At 44.5% G+C, this 24251-nt stretch overlaps 1 protein-coding gene across 1 annotated transcript in view; it reads left to right on the forward strand.

The window, feature by feature from the left end:
• DAB1 (DAB adaptor protein 1) overlaps positions 1-24251 on the forward strand; it is a 67837-nt gene that overhangs the window by 12254 nt on the left and 31332 nt on the right. Inside the window, exons 7-8 of the mRNA XM_019633207.1 lie at positions 23929-23979; positions 24074-24121. Of these exons, the coding sequence (XP_019488752.1) occupies positions 23929-23979; positions 24074-24121 (99 nt within the window). The remainder of the gene's footprint in view (positions 1-23928; positions 23980-24073; positions 24122-24251) is intronic.

The raw sequence follows: 24251 nt of genomic DNA on the forward strand, positions 1-24251 counted from the left end.
ACTCCACATCTCATGACTATATGTATTAAACTATAGTTGACGTACAATATTGTACAACATCAGCTTCAGATGTACAGTGCAGTGGTCAGGCGTCTACACTGTCCATGAAGTGGTCTCCCTAACACGACATGTGTCCATCTGACACCCTAAAAAATATTTACAACATTATTGTTTATATTCCCCAAACTGTCTTTCCTATCCCTGTGGCAGTGTTGTAGACAACCAATTTATGATGTCTCGTCCCTTCCCCTTCTCCCTCATCCCCACCCCCATCCCATCTAGCAATCATCAGTTTTTCCTCTATGTATCTGAGACTACTTCTGTTTACATTGCTCATTTATTCAGTTCTTTAGATGCCACATATAAGTGAGATCATATGGTATTTGTCTTTCTCTGAATGACTTATTTCACTTAGCATAATGTTCTCTAGGTCCATCCATATCGTTGCAAATGGTACGACTTCCTTCTTCTTTATAGTGGAGTAATACTCCATTGTGTAAATGTACCATAGTTTCTTAATCCAGTTGTCTCCTGATGGGCATTTTGGTTGTTTCCAAGTCTTGGCTATTGTGAATAGCGCTGCAATGAACATAGGGGTGCATATATTTTTTCGGATTAATGTCTTAGATTTCTCTGGATAGATACCCAAGAGTGGAATTGCTGGGTCATAAGGTAGTTCCATTTTGAGTTTTTTGAGATATCTCCATACTGATTTCCTTAATGGCAGCACCAATCTGCAGTCACACCAACAGTGCACCAGGGTTCCCTTTTCTCCACAACCTCGCCAGCACTTGTTGTTTGTTAATTTATTGATGATAGCCATTCTGACCGGAGTGAGGTGCTATCTCATTGTGTTTTTTATTTGCATTTCTCTAATGATTAGTGAGGTTGAACATTTTTTCATATGCCTGTTGGCCATCTGTATGTCCTCTTTAGAGAAATGTCTCTTCATATCCTCTGCCCATTTTTTAATTGGGTTGTTTGTATTTTTGGTGTTGAGTTGAATGAGTGTTTTATAAATTTTGGGTATTAACCCCTTATCAGATATATCGTTGACAAATATCTTCTCCCATTCAGTAGGCTTCCTTTTTGTTTTATTGATGATTTCCTTTGCTATGAAAATACTTTTAAGTTTGATGTAATCCCATATGTTTATTTTTCTTTTACTTCCCTTGCCTGAGGGGATATTATCAGTAAAAATATTGCTCAGGATAATGTCTGCAAATTTACTTCCTATGTTTTCTTCTAGGAGTTTTATGGTTTCAGGTCTTACATTTAAGTCTTTAATTCATTTCGAGTTTGTTCTTGTATATGGCATAAGGAGGTGGTCCAATTTCATTTTTTTGCATGTGTCAGTCCAGTTTTCCCAGCACCGTTTATTAAATAATTATCTTTACCCCAATGTAATTTCTTGCTTCTGTTGTCATAGACTAACTGACCGTATATGAATGGATTTATTTCTGGGCTCTCTATTCTGTTCCATTGATCTATGTGCCCGTTTTTATGCCAGTACCATACTGTTTTGATTACTGTGGCCTTGTAGTATGAAAAAAATCCAAGCTGTTTAGCTTCACATACATGGCGCTCGGGTCTTGGCCTCAGCCTCTATCTCATCCTGATCCAACACTGCTGAGCCCCACAGCTTCCTGAAGGAGACACGCCCTCCCCTAACATCCCAGCTTAACTTCAAGCTTTGTGCTCTCAGGGAGCCTTCCTGGACTTTTGCTCTAAACAGGGTCTGCAGATCACCCTTACCTTTGTATCCTTATGCCTATCATCCCTCTATGAATCGGCCGTACCACACAGTGTCAGATTCCTCACCCCATTACGTCCAGGAGCTTCCCAAGGCCCTGCATTACCAGAAGCAAGCCCAGGGCCTGGTACGTGATACCCAGGCATGGCTCAGCCACTAGGAGCATTTAATAAATACATGAGTGACTCTACTCTGCAGTAGAAGTTCATGGAAATCTCTAGCCCTTTCTTTTAATGGGAATTCTCTGTTTTCCTGACTCTAAAATAGTCATTAAAGTCATAAGGTTTCATTGGGAAATACCTGGCCTGCCTGAATGGCCTGCAATGGCTCCCAGCCTGCTGTTCCCACAGCATCCTCTTAGAAGCATCTAATGGTGATGATGGCTTTTCCATGAATATTTTCATCATTTCCAAAAGCTGAAAGAAGGCAGCAAGTAAAAAGCACAGGTTCTAGTGGAGAAATGGATACAACTGGAACCTCAGCTCCTGCTCTCACTACCTGTGGGATTTCTGACAAACTTCCTTGTCCCTCTGAGTCTCAGGGTTCTCATCTACCAAACGGGTTATTGAACTAAATGGCAAGGTGATTTAGAGGAGAAAGTCATGTATGTAGTGGAAAGTTGGTCCCACTTGCCTAAACCTCCCAGAGGTACTTTAAATGCCGCATGTCTCTCCCTCTTCTGGGATCTTCCTGTCCTCCAGACTTCCTCCTGGTGACCTGCCTCCCTGATGGGGGCACCTTCGCTAGGATACCTCTGTGCTCTGAAAACTTCTGCCACGATCTCACTGTTTGCTCTTTTACCACCTGCTCCTTATCCGGAAAGACAACAACCAAAGTAGCTTCCAAGTTGTCTGGGGCTTCCACACGTTTCCCATAAGATGGGAAGCTGCCCAGTGGCCTGTTGGCTTTTTCTTCCTTGGGTCCAGGTCCGCACAAAGCCCTGATCAAAGATTCAGCTGTGGGCTGTCACTGGGGGGAAACCACAAACCAGCCCACAGTGATCTCCAGCGGCAGATCTGGGCATGCGCTCATCCTGGCCACCTCCTAAGGGTCCTTGAGAACTTTCTTCTATCTCTAAGCCTCAGTGTCATCACCTGTAAAAACTTACCCCAGAGTCATTGGCCCCTCTGGGGTACCTGTGTACTCTCTTTGCAAGGATCACAATGGGTTGTTGTTTTCTCTTAATGTGTCCATGTGAGCCATTGGGTTCGAGTTCCTTAAAAGCCTTGGCTTTGGTGTTAATAATATTGTCAGAAAAGTAATGACGTACTTTTTCTATGTTTTTCATTGCAAAATGTGTCATGACTTTTCCGGCAACCCAATAGTACCCACCTTAGAGATTTTATGTAAAGACTGAATGAGCTTAAATACATGAATCAGTGTAGTGCTTGTACAGAAGGATTATTTAATAGCTGTGAATTATCATTCTTCTATTTTTTCCCCTACTTTTCTGTGAGTGCCTTAAGACAGGAATCACTTTTAATCATCACTGTCTCTAACTCTTCTTGGGATTTCTGATTTCTTTACGATTTTGATGATAGGCTTGCCTCCCTACCCCCAAACAAAACAAAACAGTGCACGTGTAAATTTTTGTAGGCCTTAAAGCTCATGGGTCCCTCCATCTCAGCTCTGCTCTAAAGCCTGTGATTGGCTCATCTACACTGCTCCATGGACACAGATAGCCTCAGTAAGGTGACATATTTGATGTACTGGGGACTCCAGAGTTTTAGGGAAGCAGAAGTTAGAATTCATTGTATTTCTAATTGGTCTTACCCACCTCAGTGCATCAATTTATGGGAGCAAAGTTTTGTTTCAGTTAGCTGGCCCCAGGTCCGGACAGAAAGCTGGTTTCACCTCCTTCCTTTCTGCTCTCACATTCACTCATCCCCACCCCAATCTAACCCCACTTTGCCACATAACCTTAGGGTGCTCAGCTGTCCTGACCCCCTCCTTGTTCATCTTTCACAAATAACATGTTAGGATGCCCTTGTTTGCTTATTTTAATTTGGGCCTGTTGTGTCCCTTCTCCTAGCAGATTTGTGCTTAGGGTCATGCCATGCCCTCCTTCACCTTTTCCTAGGAACTCTGAGCCAAGATAAAGATTAATCCCATTTACTCCTGGAAATATACATTTCATCACTTCCTGGTCAAGGCAGCTGGAAGCTTTGCACAGAGGCTAATCTCTCCTGCATCTTAAATACCTGGGTATATTTTTATGTCAGAGTCTTTGAAATCCAACGGCATACATGCTAGCTGACAGGAAATGTTAGATGTCTAGAGAGACAGGGAGGTTTTGGGAAAGAAGGCATACCTTGGGCCAAGCTTTGAAGGACGGGCAGGATTTGAATAGGCAAAAGAGAAATGGAGCACCATCTAGGCAGGTCATTGAGGGCCCTCTGGCTCCTGCATCCATACTGCCTGAACTTAGCAGCACTCAGAGCTGATTAATTTATCATCAATTTCCATCTCGAAGAAATGGGGATATACAGGTGGTTTTCCTTTCTGAAAGCGGATAATCCTGGTCATGTTCTTTAGATAAATATCCTGCCTCGCTGGGACCATCAAAAATGCATATTCCTGAGTGCAGTGGAAGGTCTCTGCTAAGCATCCATTACTGCATTCATTATTTAGTGGTTTTTGCACTCTGTTAGCCTTTGGACACGACTCTCATTCCACAGTGGGACCTCAAGTGGAGCGGTACAGTCACAGGCTGCTGAAGTGCCTATTTCAGACCCTTTTATGCCCCTCAGCTTAGCTGAAACTTACTGTGAAGGTCAACTGTTGCAATGACACAGACCTAAACCTTGGTGTGTTCCTTGTCATTTTTGCATGAGAAACACTCAGTGTTTTTCTTCTTCCCTCCCCACCCCCCTCCCTTGTAATATTCTTATGTCTGAAAAAGATCTCTTAATTTTCACCTTATATTGATAATTGCCCTGTTTAAAAGCCTTTTTTATGTAGTTGTATTAGGCATAAAAAGACTTTTTAATGATCAGTAATAACTTTTTTGGGCCTTCAAAAGATCCTTAAAGGTTTGGCATTGTGGTAAATAGGAAGAACGCAGGTCGTCAAATTGATAAGTTGGATTTGACATTAATTTCCTTTTGATGAAACGTGGATTTAGGAATTGAAAGGAATAAGCAGACCCCCCTGAGATGCTTTCTTTGCATTAGGTGTGATCTTTGTCAATCGCTTTGACTTTGTGACACTCATTTTCCTGGGTGGAAATGACTACCCTCCTCTTCCAGCATCTCAGGGCTTTGGTGAGATTCACAAGGCAACGTGAAAGCATTTTTTATGGAGGTGAGGGCTTGCTTTTATAGACCGTGGGGAAGTAAAGACTGAGGGGCAGTATGTATTAGTTACCTCCACATATTTCATGGGATGTCCTATGATTAAGGGAAAGGCCCAAGTTTTATGACAAGAGACGGCAACTCTCGGCTCAATCTGAGAATGAAATTTCAGACCATCTGAGCTGATTTTCAGAGGAAAATGCAGAGTAGTGAGGTCTCTGTTTCTGGGAGTATTCAAGTAGCAGGTAAATGGTTCTGTAAAGGATACATATGCTATGAGTGTCACTGTCACCATGGACCTCAGAATGAATGATCTACTCTCACAATTAATTTGCCCCCATGTTCATTATGTCTAGGATTTACCTCATCATCATCTTACTCCCAGTAGCTCACCTGCCAAGCCACATGTTCTAGAGGCCCCATTTCTGTCTTCATCATTGTCACTCTGGCTTTAAAGTCACACACTCTGAAGTAAGTGGTGGCATTGCCCTGGATGGAAAGCAGTTTACCAAGTATAATAACCAAACATTGGGCATAGAGAGAGTAGGTGCTTAGAAAACCTGTTTCCCCTAGTTTCCTTCTGGAGAGCTAGAAATCAGGACCCTACTTCTATCTGCTGCATCCCGAAAAGAAGCCATACTGGGAGACACTGATAGAAAGCCTGATGTTTGGATTTGAAGTCCAGGCCTCCATTCAGTTTCTTTCTTTGTTTTATAGTATATACTAAGCCGTATGTGCTAAGGCCACTAGCCATATGTACTCAGAGGATAAGGCTGGCTTAGCTGTGGATAAAGCAGGTAGACTTCATTGAGCATCTACTATGTGCTACGGACAACCTAAGCTCTGGTCTCAGCTTAACCCTGGGAAGTAGGTGTTACATAACTTGCCCATGATCACAAAGCTATAATAGTAAGTAGCAGAGCCAGAATCTGAACCCTAGGTTGTCCTGAGCCAGGTACCCACACACTGTCCACCTAAAACATGCTGCCCTCAGGACTAAGAAAATGCAAAGCCCTTTGTCTCCTCACAGTCGCCCTAATCAGAATCAGAGCTCAGGTTTCAGTTCCTGTTGCCCATTACTCCTTGTTTTTGCGTCTTCACAACAGCACAGCCCACAGGAGACCCAGTACTCAGTTGCTGGCTGTGAATGCGTCTCTCCTCTTTTAGATTGAGCTCCATGAGTCATGCCCATGTCTAATTCATTCCTGAACCCTCTCTCTGCATGGCACACTGCTTTCATCATCCTGATGTTGAAAAGGTATTTGTGAATCACAAAGAACAAATCTCAATGGAAGCTGCCCAGCTCTGAAGATCAGAAAGCTTCTCATGTGCCCCCCCCCCGCCTCCCACCCTCCAAACGCCTGTGCGTTTCTGATTGAGATCCCGGACCCCCAACAATCAGTCTTCAGTTGATTCTCCTTGCCTTAGATTTAATTCATTTTCACTGCTGCAAATGTAGGAAGAGTCAATCCATTAATGTGAAGAATGTCTCTGGACAACTGCGTTCTACACCCCCCAGCCCCCATCTTTCATGGCAAATAAATTTTCATTCACAATTCAGCAGTTGGTTTTTCCTTTAGTTTGAAATCTGGATCAAGATGTTGCATAATTGGATTAAATCTCGTCTGAACATTTGTCAGTTTCACTTCCTCATTAAGCACCACATTGTAGAGAAATTATAATTATCGCAACGCAGTTAACATAGATGTCACACAGAGGAGGTCGTCCTGAAGTGAGGGAAAGGAATCTGCCTCTCCATATTCCCGTCCATGAGATAGAATTTTGATGGCTGGGTGTTTCTGACATGGGCTTTCTTGTAGTTGTACTTAAAAATTGTCCTGAGATGGAATCCTAAATTCCTAGAATCTTAAAATGAGTAGGAGCGTTACCAGGTGCTGTATGGTTTTAGCCTCCCCAGCAATGCAAGACTCCCCTGAGAACATTTGTGATAAATGCAGATGAACACCCCCTGACTCTTTGGCTTCCGCTCACATACCTACAGCAACAGCCCTTTTAAAAAGGGCTCCAATTGCTAGAAAGCCCTTCTTTTTGTGAGTTCCCCTACAAGTTCTGTTCATTTCTCCATTCATCCACTTGGTGAATATATACTGAGGAGCTCCTATCTGCCAGACAGCGTTCTACTCACTAGAGCTATAAAGATGAATAAGACTGGCTACTAAGAATCTTAATAGTGTCGAGAAGATAGACATATAAAAACAAGCACAATCAGTATAGTCAAGGCTGTAAGAGGTTGTGCACACAATGCTCTGGAAGCATAGTGAAGGGTAGTAAACTTGCCTAAGAGAGTTTGGTGAGGTCTTCACTCAGGGGATGGAGTCGGAGTAGAGTCTTAAAGCATAATGGATGTTTGGCACTGGAGAATGCATGGAACGGCATGCAGAAAGAGGGAACGGAACGTTTAAAGGCACTGAAATGTGGAAAAGCCTAACATACCCCAGGCAGATTAATCGACTGGGGTGGTGGGACCACAGGATGCCTTCATGGGAACAGGAAATAAGGATACCAAGGGGAGCCAGCCCTGAGCAAAGGACCGGAAATGTGATGCTCAGAAGCTGGGCTTTGTCAGGAAGCCACTGATGCTTCCAGGTGGTAGAGTGACACTTACTAGAGTTGTGTTTTTCAGCATCAGTCTGGTGGCCTTTCAGGTGGGGAGACCATTAAGAAGCTAATACAATGATGTATGTGTATTCATCAGGACAGAGTCAGCCCACACCAGGTAGTTTAATCGTGGGGATTTAATGTGGGAAACTAGTTACAGAGGTGTTAGAAGAGCTGAAAATCCAAACGGGACAGTGGGGCAACCCAGGTTAGTAAGAGTTCACTGCCATCCCTAAGGATGGAAGGACAAAAGAATGGGGTGGCGTTTGCAGAGCCCGGGACCTGGGTCTGCCAGCATCCCATTATTGGCTGGCACTGGGGCTGCAGAGGGAGCTGCCCAGCGGGGCTGGGGCCGTGGAGAGATGGGCTGTCTGGTAGAAACTAAAATCACAGAGGAGACTCAACTGCCAGAATACTGCCCAAAGAGAGCTGGGAAGAAATCCAGCCCTTCTCCTTTGCTCCCACCATCCAGTTTCTGACCACTGCCTCCTGTTGGCCAAAGCTAAGTGGAAGTGGGTTGGGAAGGGAGCCTGGACAGCATAGTTTACAGGGATCAGCCCTTGTCATACAGCACAGAGCAGCGGAAGGGCGAGCATGAGTCTGAGGGCAAAGAGGTCAAGGGGCGGGCAAGTGGGGACCACTGTGGGTCCAGACTGAGGGTGGACCCTGTAGACCCTGCAGAGAGAAATTGAAAGAGGGAGAAATCTGAGCCGATAACGAGAGTGAATCTGGCAAGATCTTGCTGATGTGTGTGTGGCGGGGAGACAAGCATAAGGTCTAAGCTACCTCCAAAGCGGCAAGCTTTGGGAGGCCAGGCAACATGGACTGACCCCGTCTCCTCTGCTATAGCTCTGTCGTTTACACACACGCCCTACTCCTCTGACTTCTCAGAGTGTTTGTGCATCAGCCTGTCCACCCTTTGTCTTCAGGTTCTTTCCAAAGACAGCTGTGATGCCTTCCATTTTCCTCTCTGTTCTCGGTCCATGACTCTTGTTTCAGCTGTGTCACATTATCCTTTTGGGTGATATGTGGCTCTTTCTCCCAAAGTTGAAAAATGGGGCTGTCATGAATGGTATCGGAACGGCTCCCTATTAAATCATTGCTGAAACTTGTTTTTCACAAATATGCATATGGAGGGGGATAAGTGTTTGCATAAGCAGTTGCCTGTTCTATCATTTGCTCAGTTGTGTGTTGGCCATAACCACGTCCAGATAAAACAGTGATCACTCCATCCCTTTGCTAACATACCTACCACTGGCCTCCTAGAGGAATGGTCTTCAAACTTTTTCATAAAACCCAGGAACCTTCATTCAAATGAGATGTGCCCGGTAACCTTCTATATAAACAGAAGGAAGAAGCGGTTGAAGCTGTGTTGAAGACTGTACACCTGGAAGCCTTCCCTCCTATCCACTCTCAAAGACAGACACTTCTGGAAGGGAAGAGACCCAGAGAGGGTAGTGTGAACACCACTGTCAAAGGAACTCACTAGTCAAGTTCATGGGTGGAATACTGGCGAGGAGATCTTCACATTATCACTCCCATCAGATGCTTTGTTCTGTAACTGAATTTGTGAACGAAGATTGTGAGCCCACTCTTTAGGAAGCAGCGAAACAGCAGAAAGAGAGAGACTAAGAGAAGTTAGAACTTTACACTTCTCAGCTAGATGACTCCAGGCCAAGTGTTCTACTGTTTGGATTCTCCTTAAAGACCAGTTAACAACACGAGGACAGTTTATTCTCTGGGTTCTTGTGAGGATTAAATAACAGATGAGACAGCTTTTGTGTTTGGCACAGAATAAATGCTCAGTACTTGGTAGGCAGCGTGGTACTTTAGTTAAAAGCGTGAGCCTTGTAGCCTAATTCCTTGGGCTTGAAGCCTTGCTCCCTCAATTCCCAGCTGTATACCCTTGGATGGGTTGTTGAAACTTCTCTGTTCCTTGGTGTATTCACTTATAAAATGAAGATAATGACTCTGGTACCTATCTCACGGAGTCCTTTGGAGGATTTGGTTAAGGTAATACACATAAAACATTTAGAACAGCACATAGTAAGTATGCAATCAATGTGAGCCATAGTTATTTTTATGAGCTATTATATGGACAAAGGACTGTACAAGTGCTTTAAGAGATTTGAGGATGAGTAAGACCTGGCCCAGCCACTAGGGTGCTTTTAGTCTACTGGAGAGAGTAGCCTATAGAGCAAGGGGCTAGAATGCCTTCAGTTCTCCATGGCCAAGCAATAGCATCCACAAGGTCAAGTTTAACTCAAGAACCTGGGGTGGGGCTGAACCTGCAGGGGAGTGCCATGGCTCTGGGGCAAGGATAACACCAAATGTTGAGACACCAAGAAAGGGACTGTGATAGTCACTTAATTCACTACTTCAAGACTGTCAAACAACCATAAGACATAGGTCTTTTCTCTACTGCAAAGGATACTGAAGGTCAGTGATGTTAAATCACTTAGCACAGCAGGAGGAGGTATCACTGAGAATTTAATCCAGAGCTCTCTGACCCTAAAGCTAGGGTGACCCAGCTGACCATCCAGCCTGGGTCACTTTTGAAAGTAAAAGGCGGTTGGTTTCCTATTAACAATGACAGCAGGATACTAGGCGTGAACAGGAGCTGTCAGGCAAACCAGGACATAGGACACCCCTCCCCCAAGCTAGGGAGTGCTCTTCCTGCTGGGTCAAGCTGTCTCTAGAACAAAACACAGCGAGATTTCAAACAGAAGGCAGGAGGCACCTATCTGTCTTATTCCTAAAACTCTGCCAGAAGTGCTACCTGTGCTGAAGCAACGGCAGCACTACCCCCAAGACGCAGGTGCACTGAGGCATGCCTGCACCTTCCATGGGCATAAATCAGGTCACTTGGAGATGCGCTACATGGGAAGAAAATGTGATTCAGGGGTATCTAACTGCTGTTGCTGTGAATCTATCATTATTCCTCTAATACAGATCATTAACATTCACAGAACCTTAACTACAGCATCTCTAATGAACAGAGCTGTAATATACGATTTCTCCATAAATATCCATTGATGCTGACACTCATTCTTTCTTGGTACAGTAATTCCGCTTTTCTGGATAAATCATAGTGAGGCTCTTTCTTTCTTCCTGACTGCTGTTATTCGTGGTTGCAGAAGAATAATGAACAAACTCTAGTTGTAAAAAAGGAGAAAGAGATGAATGAAGGACGGGGGAGAATAAGAAAGTATACATTGCTGCCAGTTCCAACCCAAAGCATGTAAAACCTGTTTTTGCAACGACTTAGAAAGGAGGCAAGAAGTGGACATGTGCTAAGCATTTCCTGGGGCGGGGGGTGTGGGCGGGCAGGGCATGTGCGCCTCGATCTGCAAGCTGTACCTCGTCCCGTGACTCCCAAAGACTGTGGTGCCTAACAGTCATTTGTGACACTTTCAAAAACACAACTTCTTGGGGCCCACCCCTATAGAGCTGCTTTTGTAAGGCTTTTGTATCTTTAGATATATAGGGAGATTTGTAAAGCCCCCCCCCCGGGTGAATTCTGATGCTTCACTGCATCATCTAGTTCAGCTAACATGGGAAGTATTTTTCCTTTATTGTGTGGATGAGGAGGTAGGGGTTGAGATGCTGAGGGGAGAGGAACATATAGCCCATTATCAAGGGTGGACCGCTGGCTTCCCCACTTGTGTACGAAGAGCGGCTCACATGCAGGTGACGTTCACTCTCACTTTTTATAGCACTTGCTCCCTTCTCTACCTGCCCTTTTCCTGCCTGTCTCAGAGTTCTGTCACCACGTCATCATGTTTCTCTCCAGCAGGTTAGCAGCTGTCCTTATCTCCAGTATTGCTCCTTCCCATGGTTGCTTGCTGTCAGCCTGATACTCTGCGTTTCCCCCCCTTTCCTATATATTTTTAAGTCTCCTTGCCTTGGTTCTGTGTTGTTGTTGTTGTCATTGTTTCTACCTTCACCTGGAATGCTCTAGCCCCGCTTACCCCATCATCATGATAGTGTGATCCAGCCATGGCCCTCCAGAGAAGACTGGGGTGCACTGTGGCAGCATGGGCTCCCACATTGTCCACTGGGGTTGCTCCTTCCGGAACCCTCACTTCTCACCCTGGTCTTAAAATGCAGCTTATCTAAGGCCTTTTACTCTCCTCACCATCGCATAATGGTTAAGAGCACATACTCCGAAGTGAACACACTTTGATGGAAATCCTAGCTCTATCATTTACCAGCTGTGTGACTTTGGGCAGGCTAATCAACCTTTCTGTGCCTTCATTTCCTCCTTTGAAAACAAGGATTACAGTAACAGCACCCACATTTGTTGTGGTAATTAAATGAATTAATACATGAAAGTACTTTAGTGTCTGGGATATGCAGAGGAAGTTCCATCTGAGCATTAGTATTATTATCCTGCATGACCCCTGCCTGGCCAAGAAGGGATGAGGTTGCAATATTACTATTTAGCCCAGTCCTTCCTCTTCAGACCAGAATGGGCTGTTTAGGATATGTTCTAGAGATACAATCACTGTTTCTTAATGAATGATTGGATATGGAAGAGAGAGGGATCAAGAGTAGCTGCTATATTTGGGGGCTATTGATCTACCAAAACCAGAAATAAGGATTTCAATCACTTGTGACCTCACTAAGGAGATATTGACTACTTTAAATGAAAAGGGTCTTTCATAGAACAGATGTAGCAAGCATGTGGGGAAAGAGGGGCTCTGCTTTGTGGAATATTTGTAGGATATCATCGAATGTACCGTTCTTTCACCCTAGCTATGTCATCATCAGAGATAAGGTGTCCAGAACAAGAGAACAAGCAGGAAAAGAAGCCAGGTACCAAAGCACTGTCAAAGTGACAAAATTTGTGTTCCCTTGTCCTTTGCATAGTAGTATGCACAAAGTATCCCTTTTAATTTTGTAGCTTCTGCAGTCGTAGAAGGTACCTCTTACAACCAGTCTCTGGTCACTTAAGCATTGCTCTGTTCAAGCATTCATTCTTTCATCCATTCCACAAATATTGTCTCGTGTCCACTGTGTGTCAAGAACTGTGCTAGCCACAGGTACTGTACAAGTCAGAACAGGTCCCATCCCTTGCCCAGCTCACATTCCAAGGACGAAGGCTGCCAACACACAAGTAAACAGACAAATAGATCATGAGTGCTAACCACAAAACCAAACAGGGTGATGTGACAAGAGCTGGGAGCTGTGACTGTATTTAGGTAAATAGTCAGAGGAAGTCTCTCTAGAGAGGTGACACCTGAACCGAGATCGGAATTAGGAGAAGAAACCAATCAGATAAAGAATGGGACAGGAACCGGGCAAGACAAGGGCAAAGGCCTTGGGGAAGGAATGTTTCAGGGCTCCATGAGGAACAGAGAGAGGACCAATGTTGGCCAGAGCGTGGTGGGAAAGGGGAGAGTGATGGTAGATGAGTTCAGACACAGAGGCGGCAGCTGAGCATTGACAGTCTTACAGGCAGTAGTTAGGACTTTGGATTTTATTCCAAGTGTCATGGGAGACAGTGGAGGGTTTTAAGCAGGGGAGTGAATCTGATGGGGTATTTTTTTTTTTAAACCAGTGTGACTGCTTTATGGGAGATGAACTTAAAGGAACAAGAATGGAAGCAGCCGTCTAGGCAAAAGGGAATTCTGCAGAGGAGCTGGAGCGAGGCAGGCAGATTTGGGATGTGTGCCAGAGATAGACAGCATCAGCATTTAGAGAACAATTGGATGTCAGAATGTGGGAGGGGGGTCTCAGTAACTTGTACATTTGGGGCTTGAGCATCTAGGTGTGAGTTAATGACCTTTCCAGAAATCGGAAGACGAGGAAAGAGTAGGTCTGGGGAGATCAAAAGTGCTTTGGACATGTTAAATTTGAGAGGCCAAATAGTATGGGATGCAATCACTTCACCAAATGCTAGTGACTAAAGGGAGTGATAAAATCAGATATTGGCTAGATTCCAAGTAGCAAGAAATGCCACACATTGACTGCCAGCCTTGAACTTGTGATGGGTCTCATTAATGCGAAGGACTTGAAGGATTCATGTGAAATGCCATCCAGATATTATTAGAAGAATAGCATAGCCCTTTTCTTATAACTTTGGTTTGGGGGTATTTCTCTCGTATTTCTTTGAAATTAGAATCAGGGCCATTTACTCTGATTACAAAGCCTCATTAGGTTAAATGACAGAGCAGATAAGACATCTTTTCTGGAGTCTATAATAGCACATGCCACATCTCTTTGAGCGAGTATGTATGTGTGCACACGCGCATGTGCGCACACATACACGCTTAGCATTGAAAACACCATATGGACCACCATACCTTCACTTAGTAAATCATGCCATCACCAAGTTTCTTTCTTCAGTTTTCAATTCTCTCGCATAAGCAATTCTATTTATTCGCTCATTCTGTTTTGTTTTGTTTTTTATTTGTAAATTAAGTATAATCTCCTTCTGTGTGCTTGCCAATGGGCTACCTAGATATTAGTAATACAGGGATGAATCAGATATAGTTTTCCATACAAGGGACTTAGAGGCTCTACAAAGTCATAATCTGTAGTGGAGAAGAGAGAAGAGAATCAACCATTATAACTAAACATGTGCTATGCCCATAGGAGGACAATCTAATGCATCCCGAGGGCCATGGAGGAAGTCTTAGAAGAGGTAACTAGACTCAAGTTTTGAGAGCTGTGTTGTGGTTCTGATGAACGAGGATGGGAAGAGCAGCCAGTGAAAGGAATAGCTTGTACCAAGGCCTGGGAGAGGAAGAAATATGCTGAGAGAGCTGTGAAGAGGGTGTGTGACAGGATGACACTAAGTTACAAACTATTTGTAGGTTGGACGGTCCCTCAGAGACAGTTGAGGATAACGCTCTTCCACATTTCCTCTGACTTCAAACCTTTAGCTGCCTTCCAAGTCCAGTCTATCGGTGGACATACCTCACGTGCTCCTCAGAGCTCTGTGAAGCAGCCGTTTCACTCACTGTTTGACTTATGAGTCAGCTGAGCTTTCCTTGGGGCCTCAGTTTCCTTGTTGTCAAATGTGATCCAGGTTTCTTTGCTCTGATTTATTATTGTCTCCGCTTAGTCCTATACAATGGTGAGGGGAATTATGATGGGGTAGTAAGGAACTAGACAAGAACTTAGAGTTTTATACCAGTTCTTCCACTAACATCGTGATTTTGAAAATGTTGGAAGCCTCAGTTTCTTTATCTGGAAAAAAACATAGGGTTGAGTTGGGTGAGAAATCACTACAGTCTCTTTTAATTCTACTACTCTGCAGTTCTGCAATTCTTAAACTGTTCCGAATGTCATCAAATAGGTGCAACAAAATCATCAAATCCCTAAAGGATACTCCATTGAATTGTTGACTTAATATCTGACCCAAATAAGCAGACAGTAATGGGGAGCTTACTGTATGTCAGGCACCATGCTAATTAAGCTATTACCTTAAATCTCATCCAGGGTCGTCTTCACACAGTCTTGTGAGATGGATAGGTCCCTAATTTTACAACAAAGAAAAATTCAGGAGATGGGTAAACTAGTCAAATCCCATTTACATAAAAGTAAAATTCTTAGTTTGGTTGCTTGCAGTGGAGTTGGCTCGAGTCCTGTGAATGGCATTGCCACAGTGGAAATGGTCCACACTCTGTGAAGATGCTCAGTGTGACACCCATGTTGTGACACTCGGCACACTCCGACCTGAATGGGTATCCTCCGATTTCCCGAACTTGACTGTGAAGAGCTCAGGGAAAGAACAGCGCCTCAGCCCTCGAAGTGTTGGCACAGTGCCTTGCTCATAGTGGGCATTCAGGAAAAGCGTGTTAATTATTAATGAGTGCCTTAATAATTGAATCCAGAAATCAGGAAGTGAATAAAGAAACGAATGCCTAAGCATGTAAAATCTGCATTCCTCTAGAGAAGGAAAGGAAAAACATTTTGCAGGAACGGCTGTCAGAGCAGCCGGCAGAGCCCTCCTGACTATTTTTTCCTTTGCTGTGACATCTCTCCATTTGTGATTTCCTCTCATTTGCTCCCTGCTCAGCCCGAGCCTCTGCTACTCTCTCTTTATTTCAACCCCATCCAATATTTCTTGTTACCATTTGGGTGCCATCTGGACCGCAAGAGTAGCCTCTCCAAGCGAGACACACCAGCAATGAAAGAGATGACTGGCTGTCTGAGAAGTTCCCCTGCCCTCCTCCCCCAGAAGTGCGTTGAGATCCTGTCATCCTGCTGACAGGAGCCAATAACTGTGATTCTAATCCACTGCTTTTTCAAAGTACTGAACTGATGCCAATCTTGTTAGGAGTTTCTGAAAAGGCCTTGAGTTTTTGCTAATGTGGAACTAGAATTATAGATCTTTCAAAGGAGAAGGGATAAAGGAAGAGCTAATTAAAAACAAATAATTATAAGCTTTGGGAAACCATTCCCCTTGGCTTCTCCTATCCTCTGTACATTTATACCTGTGCAGGTTTGTTCCATTGACAGCCATCAAAGCAATAAAGCCGTCTCGCAGCCGGCCCCTTTCTCTGAAAAAGGAGCTAAGGAAGGAAAGGGACATCACATTGTAACGTCCTCCTTGTCAAATGTCAGCTGTTTCGGATGAGGTCGAGGGTTGGGACCAGGATCCGGAGCCCAGGAAGCTTCTAAGTGTGTAAGAGCGTGAAGTCATTGCGAGAGCTCCTGGAAGCTGGATGGCCAGGATAGTGTTCTCAGTGCTTCTTCTTGCCCCCCACCACTGGCCCCATTTTGGCAATCCTCATAGGTTAACTGTATCATCAACTCTGTCGTTATGATCGCTGTCCACTAGCCTCATAACCACAGCATTGTCACCATCAAATCCCCAACACCAGCACTGCCACCAGCCCAGAATATCCGGTGCTTGCAGCTTCCCTGGCCCCCTTCACATTAGGTTGGATACCGTGTGTTTAATAATAAAGGCAATAGTAGTAGCAATCATTGGCATGCATCGCTTTGTTACTCTGAATCAGGTGCGATATACAAAGGCTTGATACACATTGTCTTATGTATAGTACCAACCATATGATAATTGCCTGTTTTCTCTTCTATCTCCCTCATGTGATATCAGGGCAAGGACTTGGTCTCAGCATAGTTGCTCAATAAATAGATGCGAAGCGAATGAGTAACTGCTTATCACAGTCTTAGCATGGCCATCGCGCCAAACACCAGCTCCATCATTTTCCAGGCATCACAATGAGTATCTCCTTGCCTGTGTCACTGTTGCTGGGATCAAACTTACTTAGCCATGCGTGTCTTATTGCGTAATTGTCATTGGCCTGCCATTGGTGACACCAACCCCATCCTTATGTTTATTTTCAAGAACATAATGGATGTGTTTTAGAAAATCTGGGCATAAAAGCATGGGGTTGCCATTTGAGTTTTGAAATCGGTGTAAGGGATGGAAAAGAAGAAGAGGAGAGCAGGGTGTGGAGTGGGTGGAATAACAGGGCTGACTCCCAGCACAGTCCAGCCTTGCCAGTGTTAAATGTGGGAGTGAAGATGCAGGAGCAGGAAGCTGCTGGGATCTAGTGTCAACTCTGCGAAGACCATGTCGCACCTTTAGCTTCTCCTCCAGGTGGCTTCACCCCTTCCCAGGACCAGTGTTTCCTAAACTTCAGCAATGGCTTGGAACCTGCCTACCCTCACCTACCCAGCAAATAATTCCATAGCTATATACAGTGAAACCTTCGATTGCGAGTAACTTGGTTTGCGAGTGTTCTGCAAGCAAGCAAACATTTCTAATACATTTTAACGTGGTAAACGAGCAATGTCTTGCAATATGAGTAGTTGGTTTCCAGAACGAATTATGCTCGCAAACCAAGATATTACTGTGTATCATTCCTTCCTTCTTGCTTTCACCCCACGTTCATCCTTCTCTCCATCTCTCTCTCTCTCTCTCTCTCTCTCTCTCTCTCTCTCTCTCTCTCTATTTCCTTCTCCCGCTCTTTTTCGCTCCCTCCCTCGCTGCCTTCCTTCCCTTTCTGTAATTTTGGGAATTGACATCCGTTGAGATTTTACTCTGCCAGTTGCTGGGCTAATTCTTTTCATACACGTCAGTCTTCTCACTGCTTCCTCTCAGCAAGCATCGTTATCCTTACATTGTAAGCATTATTATCCTAATTTTGCAGAGGAGAAAACTGAGGCTCAGGGTGATGAAGAAATTTACCCAAGGAAAGGCCAGTGATTAAGCAGCAGTTTGACCTCAGCTGCTGTTTTTGACACCTCTCTTTCCACTCTCCTACCCTGCCTCTTCTATAAACGTCAAATCTCTCACTTTAAAGTCCCCATTGTTTTCAAACACAAGCAAATTCATATTCTTGATATTAAATTAAAGTTGGGGAGCTCAAAACTCCAGAGTCAGATTCCTTCATCACAGCTGTACCCTGTGCATTCATGTTAGCTGTTACTTGGTTCGGGTCAGCTTAGCACCCTGACCTATGTCCAAAGGGGTCTGCCTTTCTCAAAACACCTGCATAAAACACCAGCAAATTTCTTTCACCACCAGTCCCCGTCTGACTTTCTGTTTGCATTTTAAGAAAGGCGGTTTCAAGGACCCGCTTAAATTTTAGAAAGCCACATGTAAATATTTTATTGTCCATGGCTTTGTGGAGATACTACACCTGTGTGCACTTCAAAGGAAAGATATAACTGTTGTTATAAGGTCTAAGTATTTCCTTCCACCTTCTAACTTTCTGGACAACCTTGGAGACCCCCCTGAAATGGTAACTGGGCGAAGGAGGGCCATTAGCTGCTAAAACGAGTAATGAAAGGCAACTTTTTAATCATTATAAAGAAAAATCCTCAAAGCAGCACCAATTTCCCTATTATGAGATCAAGGCATTGCATCCAGCAAGACCACTGAGCCCCAAATCTCAGTAGGCCTGGAACATTTTGACATAAATGGGATTCCATTTTGTTGGAATGATGATGAGGCTTCATAGATGTCCACTTGAAACATGAATATTAACTTTCTTTCAGAAGCTCACAAATATCTGGTTCTGGCTTAGCTTAAGGCAATGAGGGAAAAAAAAAACCACAACATTTACATCCAGAAGGAAGCTGCTATTTTTGCAAACTGAGTTTGATTTCATGGTACTGTCTAGACAGAACAAAGAATTCAGGTCTCCTGTAGAACCTTTCCAATCAATGCAAAGGTAGAATAGTCTTTGAAAGAATAGAAGAGACTATATAAGAAGGAATATGTCTAGTATTTAGAAAAAATTCAGTCAACCAGAGGGGTGTGTGTGTGTGTGTGTGTGTATATATATATATATATATAATCTAAAGCTGAGCTATCTAATAGAGTAGCCATTAGCCACATGTGGCTATTTAGATTGAAATTAATTAAAACAAAATAAAATTAAAACTTCATGTCATCAGTCACACTGGCCATACAATAGCCACATGTGGCTCCTGGCTACCATATTGGACAGCACAGATATAGAACTTCGCGTCATCACAGGAAGTCCTACCGGACAGTGCTGCTCTTGAGGGAAGTCATTTACTAGCATTACAGTTTCTATTCCCCATCTCAACTCGCCCTCCACTCCCTTGTTTCCTCAATTACCAGACAGGTTTTCCTGTCTCTCTCTGCCTAGAAGTAGGAAAATCGTTGTTTATTGTTGGCTAAAGGTGATGGAGAGCATCAACTCCTAGGTACCCCAGAGGGACTTAGTCTTCATTAGCATGTGCCTTTCTTTGTTAAATCACTCACCATGGAAAGGCACGTGCATGCAAATGCCTGGAATCACTAGGTGCCTTAGTAGTACCCACTTTAGTGCAGGTACAATCACTTATGTTAATCCATGTCTCCTGATCTTTCTAAAGGGATGATTGCATTCATTCTTTCACAATATTGGCCTGAGTTCTGAGTTTAGATCGAGAACCTTCTGTCCTGCCTTTTCCACTCCTGTCCCACCCCCAAGCTAGAATGACTCTATGTCCTGGCTCACTCGGAGCCTCAGCAGGGCAGGGGCCATATATTATTCATCTTTGAAGCTCCAGTGCCTAGCCAGGACCCCCAGCATGTGGAAAGTGCCCAATGAGTGTTTGTTAAATAAATTATTTAATCAATTACATAATCAATCAAGATGCCTCCAGTTTTCCCAGTAGGACTCCCACTAATTATTCCTGCAGAGAGTTCACTCCCCAGTACAGTGATTAGCACATCTGGCTGCACGTTAGAATCACCCGGGGAGCTTTTAAAACCCACTGATGCTAGGGCCGCACCCCAGGCCAGGAGAATCCAGATCTCTGATGGCGGCTCTCAGGCACCAGTAGCTTTGTAAAAGCTCCCCCAAAGGATCGCACTGTGCAGCAGGGTTGAGAACCACTGCGGGTTTCTGATTTGATAGCCATAAGTATGTTTTCACCCTTTTTGACATCTTCACCCCAAGTCCCATCTCGTCCACTGTCACTTTTGCTGCAAGAGTAACATGAATTTGGTCTTCATAGTTACGTGACTCAGTTATGGGACAGTGGTGTCCCCCACTGCTCCGAAAAGAGATCATGGGAAGATATACTTCTCATGGAAGCTGTACTGTAATGTTGCAATGAAGATTCAGGATAGAACTGTGTTGAAACAAAACAGAAGAATCTCTTTCTTTCAATCCTCACTGGAAGTTTAAGTTGTGGGAAAAACTTGATGTCATGTTGAGTTTTTAAAAGCAGAGAACAAAGCTGCATGCACGCTCTGATAGTAAGTATGGACAATATATCTGTAAGAAAACAAAGGCTTGAGGACAAATGAGCTAAAACTCTGGTAGTCATTGTCGATAAAGCAAGAGTTAGGGATGTGGGGAGACTGGAGAGTGGATTCCAGGTCCTGCCCATGAGTCAGCTGGGAGACAGTGGGAAGCATCATCCCACCGGCTGGGTGAAGCACCCTGGGTGTGACAAGGCTGCCCCAGACAAGAGGAAAGAGTTCTGTGCAATAACTGAGCCAGGGTCAAAGCAGGAAGTTCACCACAAGTGCCAGGGACAAAATGTCTGGCTGGGAAGAAGATGATCAGGCAAGGCTGTAGCCAAAGTGGAAATGAGAGGGAGAAGAGGAGATCAAGAATGGGTGGAGGGGTTCAAGACTTAGGCCAGTAAGTGTTGGGTGCCCTCGTACAGAGGGTCTTATCTGTGTTCTCAGGCAGGGGTGCCTTCTAGGAGGGGTGTCCAGCAAGATTTTTGTTTCTTCTTCCTCTTTCTTTTTCCAAATATCACATAATAAGAGTTTCCTAACATGAAAAAATATGTGCCCGTGCATTGAAAACTTAGCCAAAAGAAATAGGATAAAAAGATACTACTAATAAATACTATTTATTGAGCACCTACTATGTGCTAAACAGCAAAAAATCGTTTGCACCCACATCTTAATCATCTCAATAAACCTGATACAGTGTCATCATTCTCATCTCCACATTAAGGATGAGAAAACAGAGGTTAATTGGCTTGTCCAGGGGCACAGCCATGATTTAATTTGTATGTGTGTGACTCCAAAGAGATGAATTCGCTTGCACACCCAGACCAGGCTCCATCTGAATTTACGGAAATCGCCTCATCACACCCCACATCAACACTTCACCAAAGGCCACCTCTTCTGTCACCAAGAAAGTGATGGGCTCATGCCAGTGCTGGCTATCCTCACACATTTTCATTACGTGGTGGGGGTTTTTATGAGACTCGACCACAGGCTGTTTTTCAAATTTATTTAATTCATCCATCATGCTCTGAAGCCATTTGCTTTTCTATATTGGACAGATGTAATGAGATTTTGGACACTAAAAAATGTTTTTATTAAAAGTTATGACCCAGAGCTAGTTGGTAGGGACTGGGCCATAAATCCCTAGAAGTGTGAGAATTTATAAAGGATGTGGCGACATAACCTTAACCTTTTAGGCCACTCCGTAGATTACAGGATCACTTAGACTAATATTGTCTCCCCACCTCTCCCCACCTCTGGCCAAATAATAATGATCATTTATGTGGTTATCTGATGTAGCTGCTCCTCCTGTCCTCGTAGCCATAGTTGACTCCGGGGAACCAGGGCCTGGTGGAAGCAGGTGGCTGATGGCAGAATTCGCTGGGAGTTGGCCCGAAGGCCCTGCTGTGGCGGGCACAGGCACGCTGGTCCTGCTCTGCTCCGCAGCCTTGTCGCTTGAGCTGAGTGACGTGAAGTCACATGTGCTACAGACAGAGTGGAAGTGATTTCTGACAAATGAGTATTATGAGTCTCTTGGGTAGTGGTTTCTCCACTCCTTCATTGCCAACAGGAACCTCTCCTCAAAATTAGGAATTGATACAATTATTTCTGCTCGTGCATAGTAACTCTATTTTAATGTCAATGGTATCAGATTCATATTAATGTTACACTGCCTAGAAATCATCTAGAGAATAATTAGCTTGTAGTATGGACCAAGATATGGTCATTGCATCATATATATCATAGGTATTATATATTGTATATTATCTATAATAAATATTGTGGTGACGTTGTTAAAATAACATTTATTAAGTGGAGTCCTGGGGTGTCAGATGGTGAGCCACAGTTCCACAGAAAACTGCAAGGGAATTGAAATAGAGAAGTTCATTACTCCCAGGTCCTGGAGGAGGGGTCACATGGAGAGGTCAAGGCCGAGAGAGAGAGAGAGAGAGAGAGAGAGAGAGAGAGAGCGCGAACCTAGGGCACATGCCTATATTAGTGCCCGAGGGTGCAACGCCTAGGGTTCCTGGGCTAAGGCTGGATTGGGCAGATTCAAACCAAAGAGATCAGGGTTTGGGTAAGATTCAAAGGGGTCTTATCTAAGGGGTGCATACGGGGAAGACTCTGGGAGGTGAGGGAGACTGCTTATCACAGTAGCTTTATCAGGAACTGAGATTTACTTGTTTCTCTGCAGGCTGTTATTTAGGGCATACCTCACTGGAGGGGGCTTGTGTCATTTTAAGGTCCCTGCAGGCCACTGGGCCACACAAAATGGATGCTGAGGCAGCAATATTATGGAGTAGTTTAGGGAAACTCTCAACATTATAAACAACAAAATAAAAAATGAAAACAATTCGATTTGGTCAACTGCCAGCTGTGTTTAACACACGCATTCATTCATTCATATGTTTTTGAGCACGGCTGTGTGCCAGATCCTCTGTGAGCTGCCGGGGGTTTGGGAATAAGTACAGCACGGTTCCTGCTTTAGGACGCTCACAGTGTGATTGGCACAGATGATGCGCTCTTATTCTCAGAGGAGAATTTTCAGCTCAGACGATCACGGGAAGCTCCATGGAGGAGGTGGCCCTTCCTCTGGGTTGGAGGAATGGGGTGAGCTTTGAGCTTACAGGGATGAGGAGAGGAGCATTTCAAGCCGAGGGGATGGCCTGCACACAGGCACTTACTAAACTAGCTGTTCATAGGCTACTCTAAAACATTAAGTTTGGCTACAGCAGGTAACTTTTGTTTTTGTTTTTTTTAAATAAAAAATCTCAAGGGTAAACATGATCTTTTATTTTTTTAAAGATTTTTTTATTGGGGAGTTGGGGGAGGAGAACAGTGTTGGGGAATTGGAGAAGGGGAACAGACAAGTTGCTGTCCTTTGTTCTTCAGTCTAATTGTGGAGGACATTGCTTCACTGGCCCATGTTGGTACTGTGATCATTGCGCTCTTCCCGAGTGAGGCAATTGGTCGCCGGCCACTGGATGGCCGCTCACGGTGGCTCACGGCAGCTCATGCCGGCTGCCGGCTACTCACACTGGCTGCCAGCCACTTACAGTAGCTCATGGCAGCTCAGTGCAGCCCCACTGCAGCCTACGCCATCACCAGCGACTCACAGCAGCCCAGCTCCAGGTCGAGCTGTTGTTCACCATCTTAGCTGTAGAGGGCGCAGCGTCAATGGCCCTCATGTGGAATCTGAACCCAGGACCTGCTGCTCAGAGCCGGCGCTCTCAAGCCAACTCTTAACCAACGCGCCACACGGCCGGTTCCCATTATGCTCTTATCTGTTGCCACTGTTGAGACTGGCCAGGCAATGTCTGTAATTTCAGGAAGAGGGACTTTAAATTTACAAACTTCCCATTGCTGCATTTCCTAATGAGACCCCTGTTTGATCACCTGCATACGTTGGAAACATATTCCAGGGTGTTCATAGTACTTGGGCAACAGCTCCCGCCTACTGAGACTGTGGGAGTGTGAACCACAGATACCATCGTCATTACACTCATGAATCCATGTCATGTGTGTGTGTCACTCGCTGCATTCTCATTCATCATCCCTCACACTTTCAGAATGGCCATCCCATCGAGCATTTTGAGGAACGGTTCGCTGCAGCCACCCCGGTAAGAATGAGAGGGCCCTGTCTGGGGAACTGTTTCATGTCATTATCATCCCATCCTTCATTTCATGCTCATAAACCATGCCTTGTGGTTACAGAACAGAAATCTGCCGATGGACATCGATGAGATTTTGGAGGCAACGCAGGTAAGGCCCCCCGGCTCTTGTTAAGTGAGGGCTGTCCTGGTCATTCTCATGCATTCCATGTTGTCCTCATCCAGCCTGTGGGAATGGCAAGAGCCCTGCTCTGCTCTATTCTAATAGGAAGACTACTGGC

This window comes from Hipposideros armiger, unplaced genomic scaffold (genome assembly GCF_001890085.2).
Source record: "Hipposideros armiger isolate ML-2016 unplaced genomic scaffold, ASM189008v1 scaffold_1258, whole genome shotgun sequence".
NCBI lineage: Eukaryota > Metazoa > Chordata > Mammalia > Chiroptera > Hipposideridae > Hipposideros > Hipposideros armiger.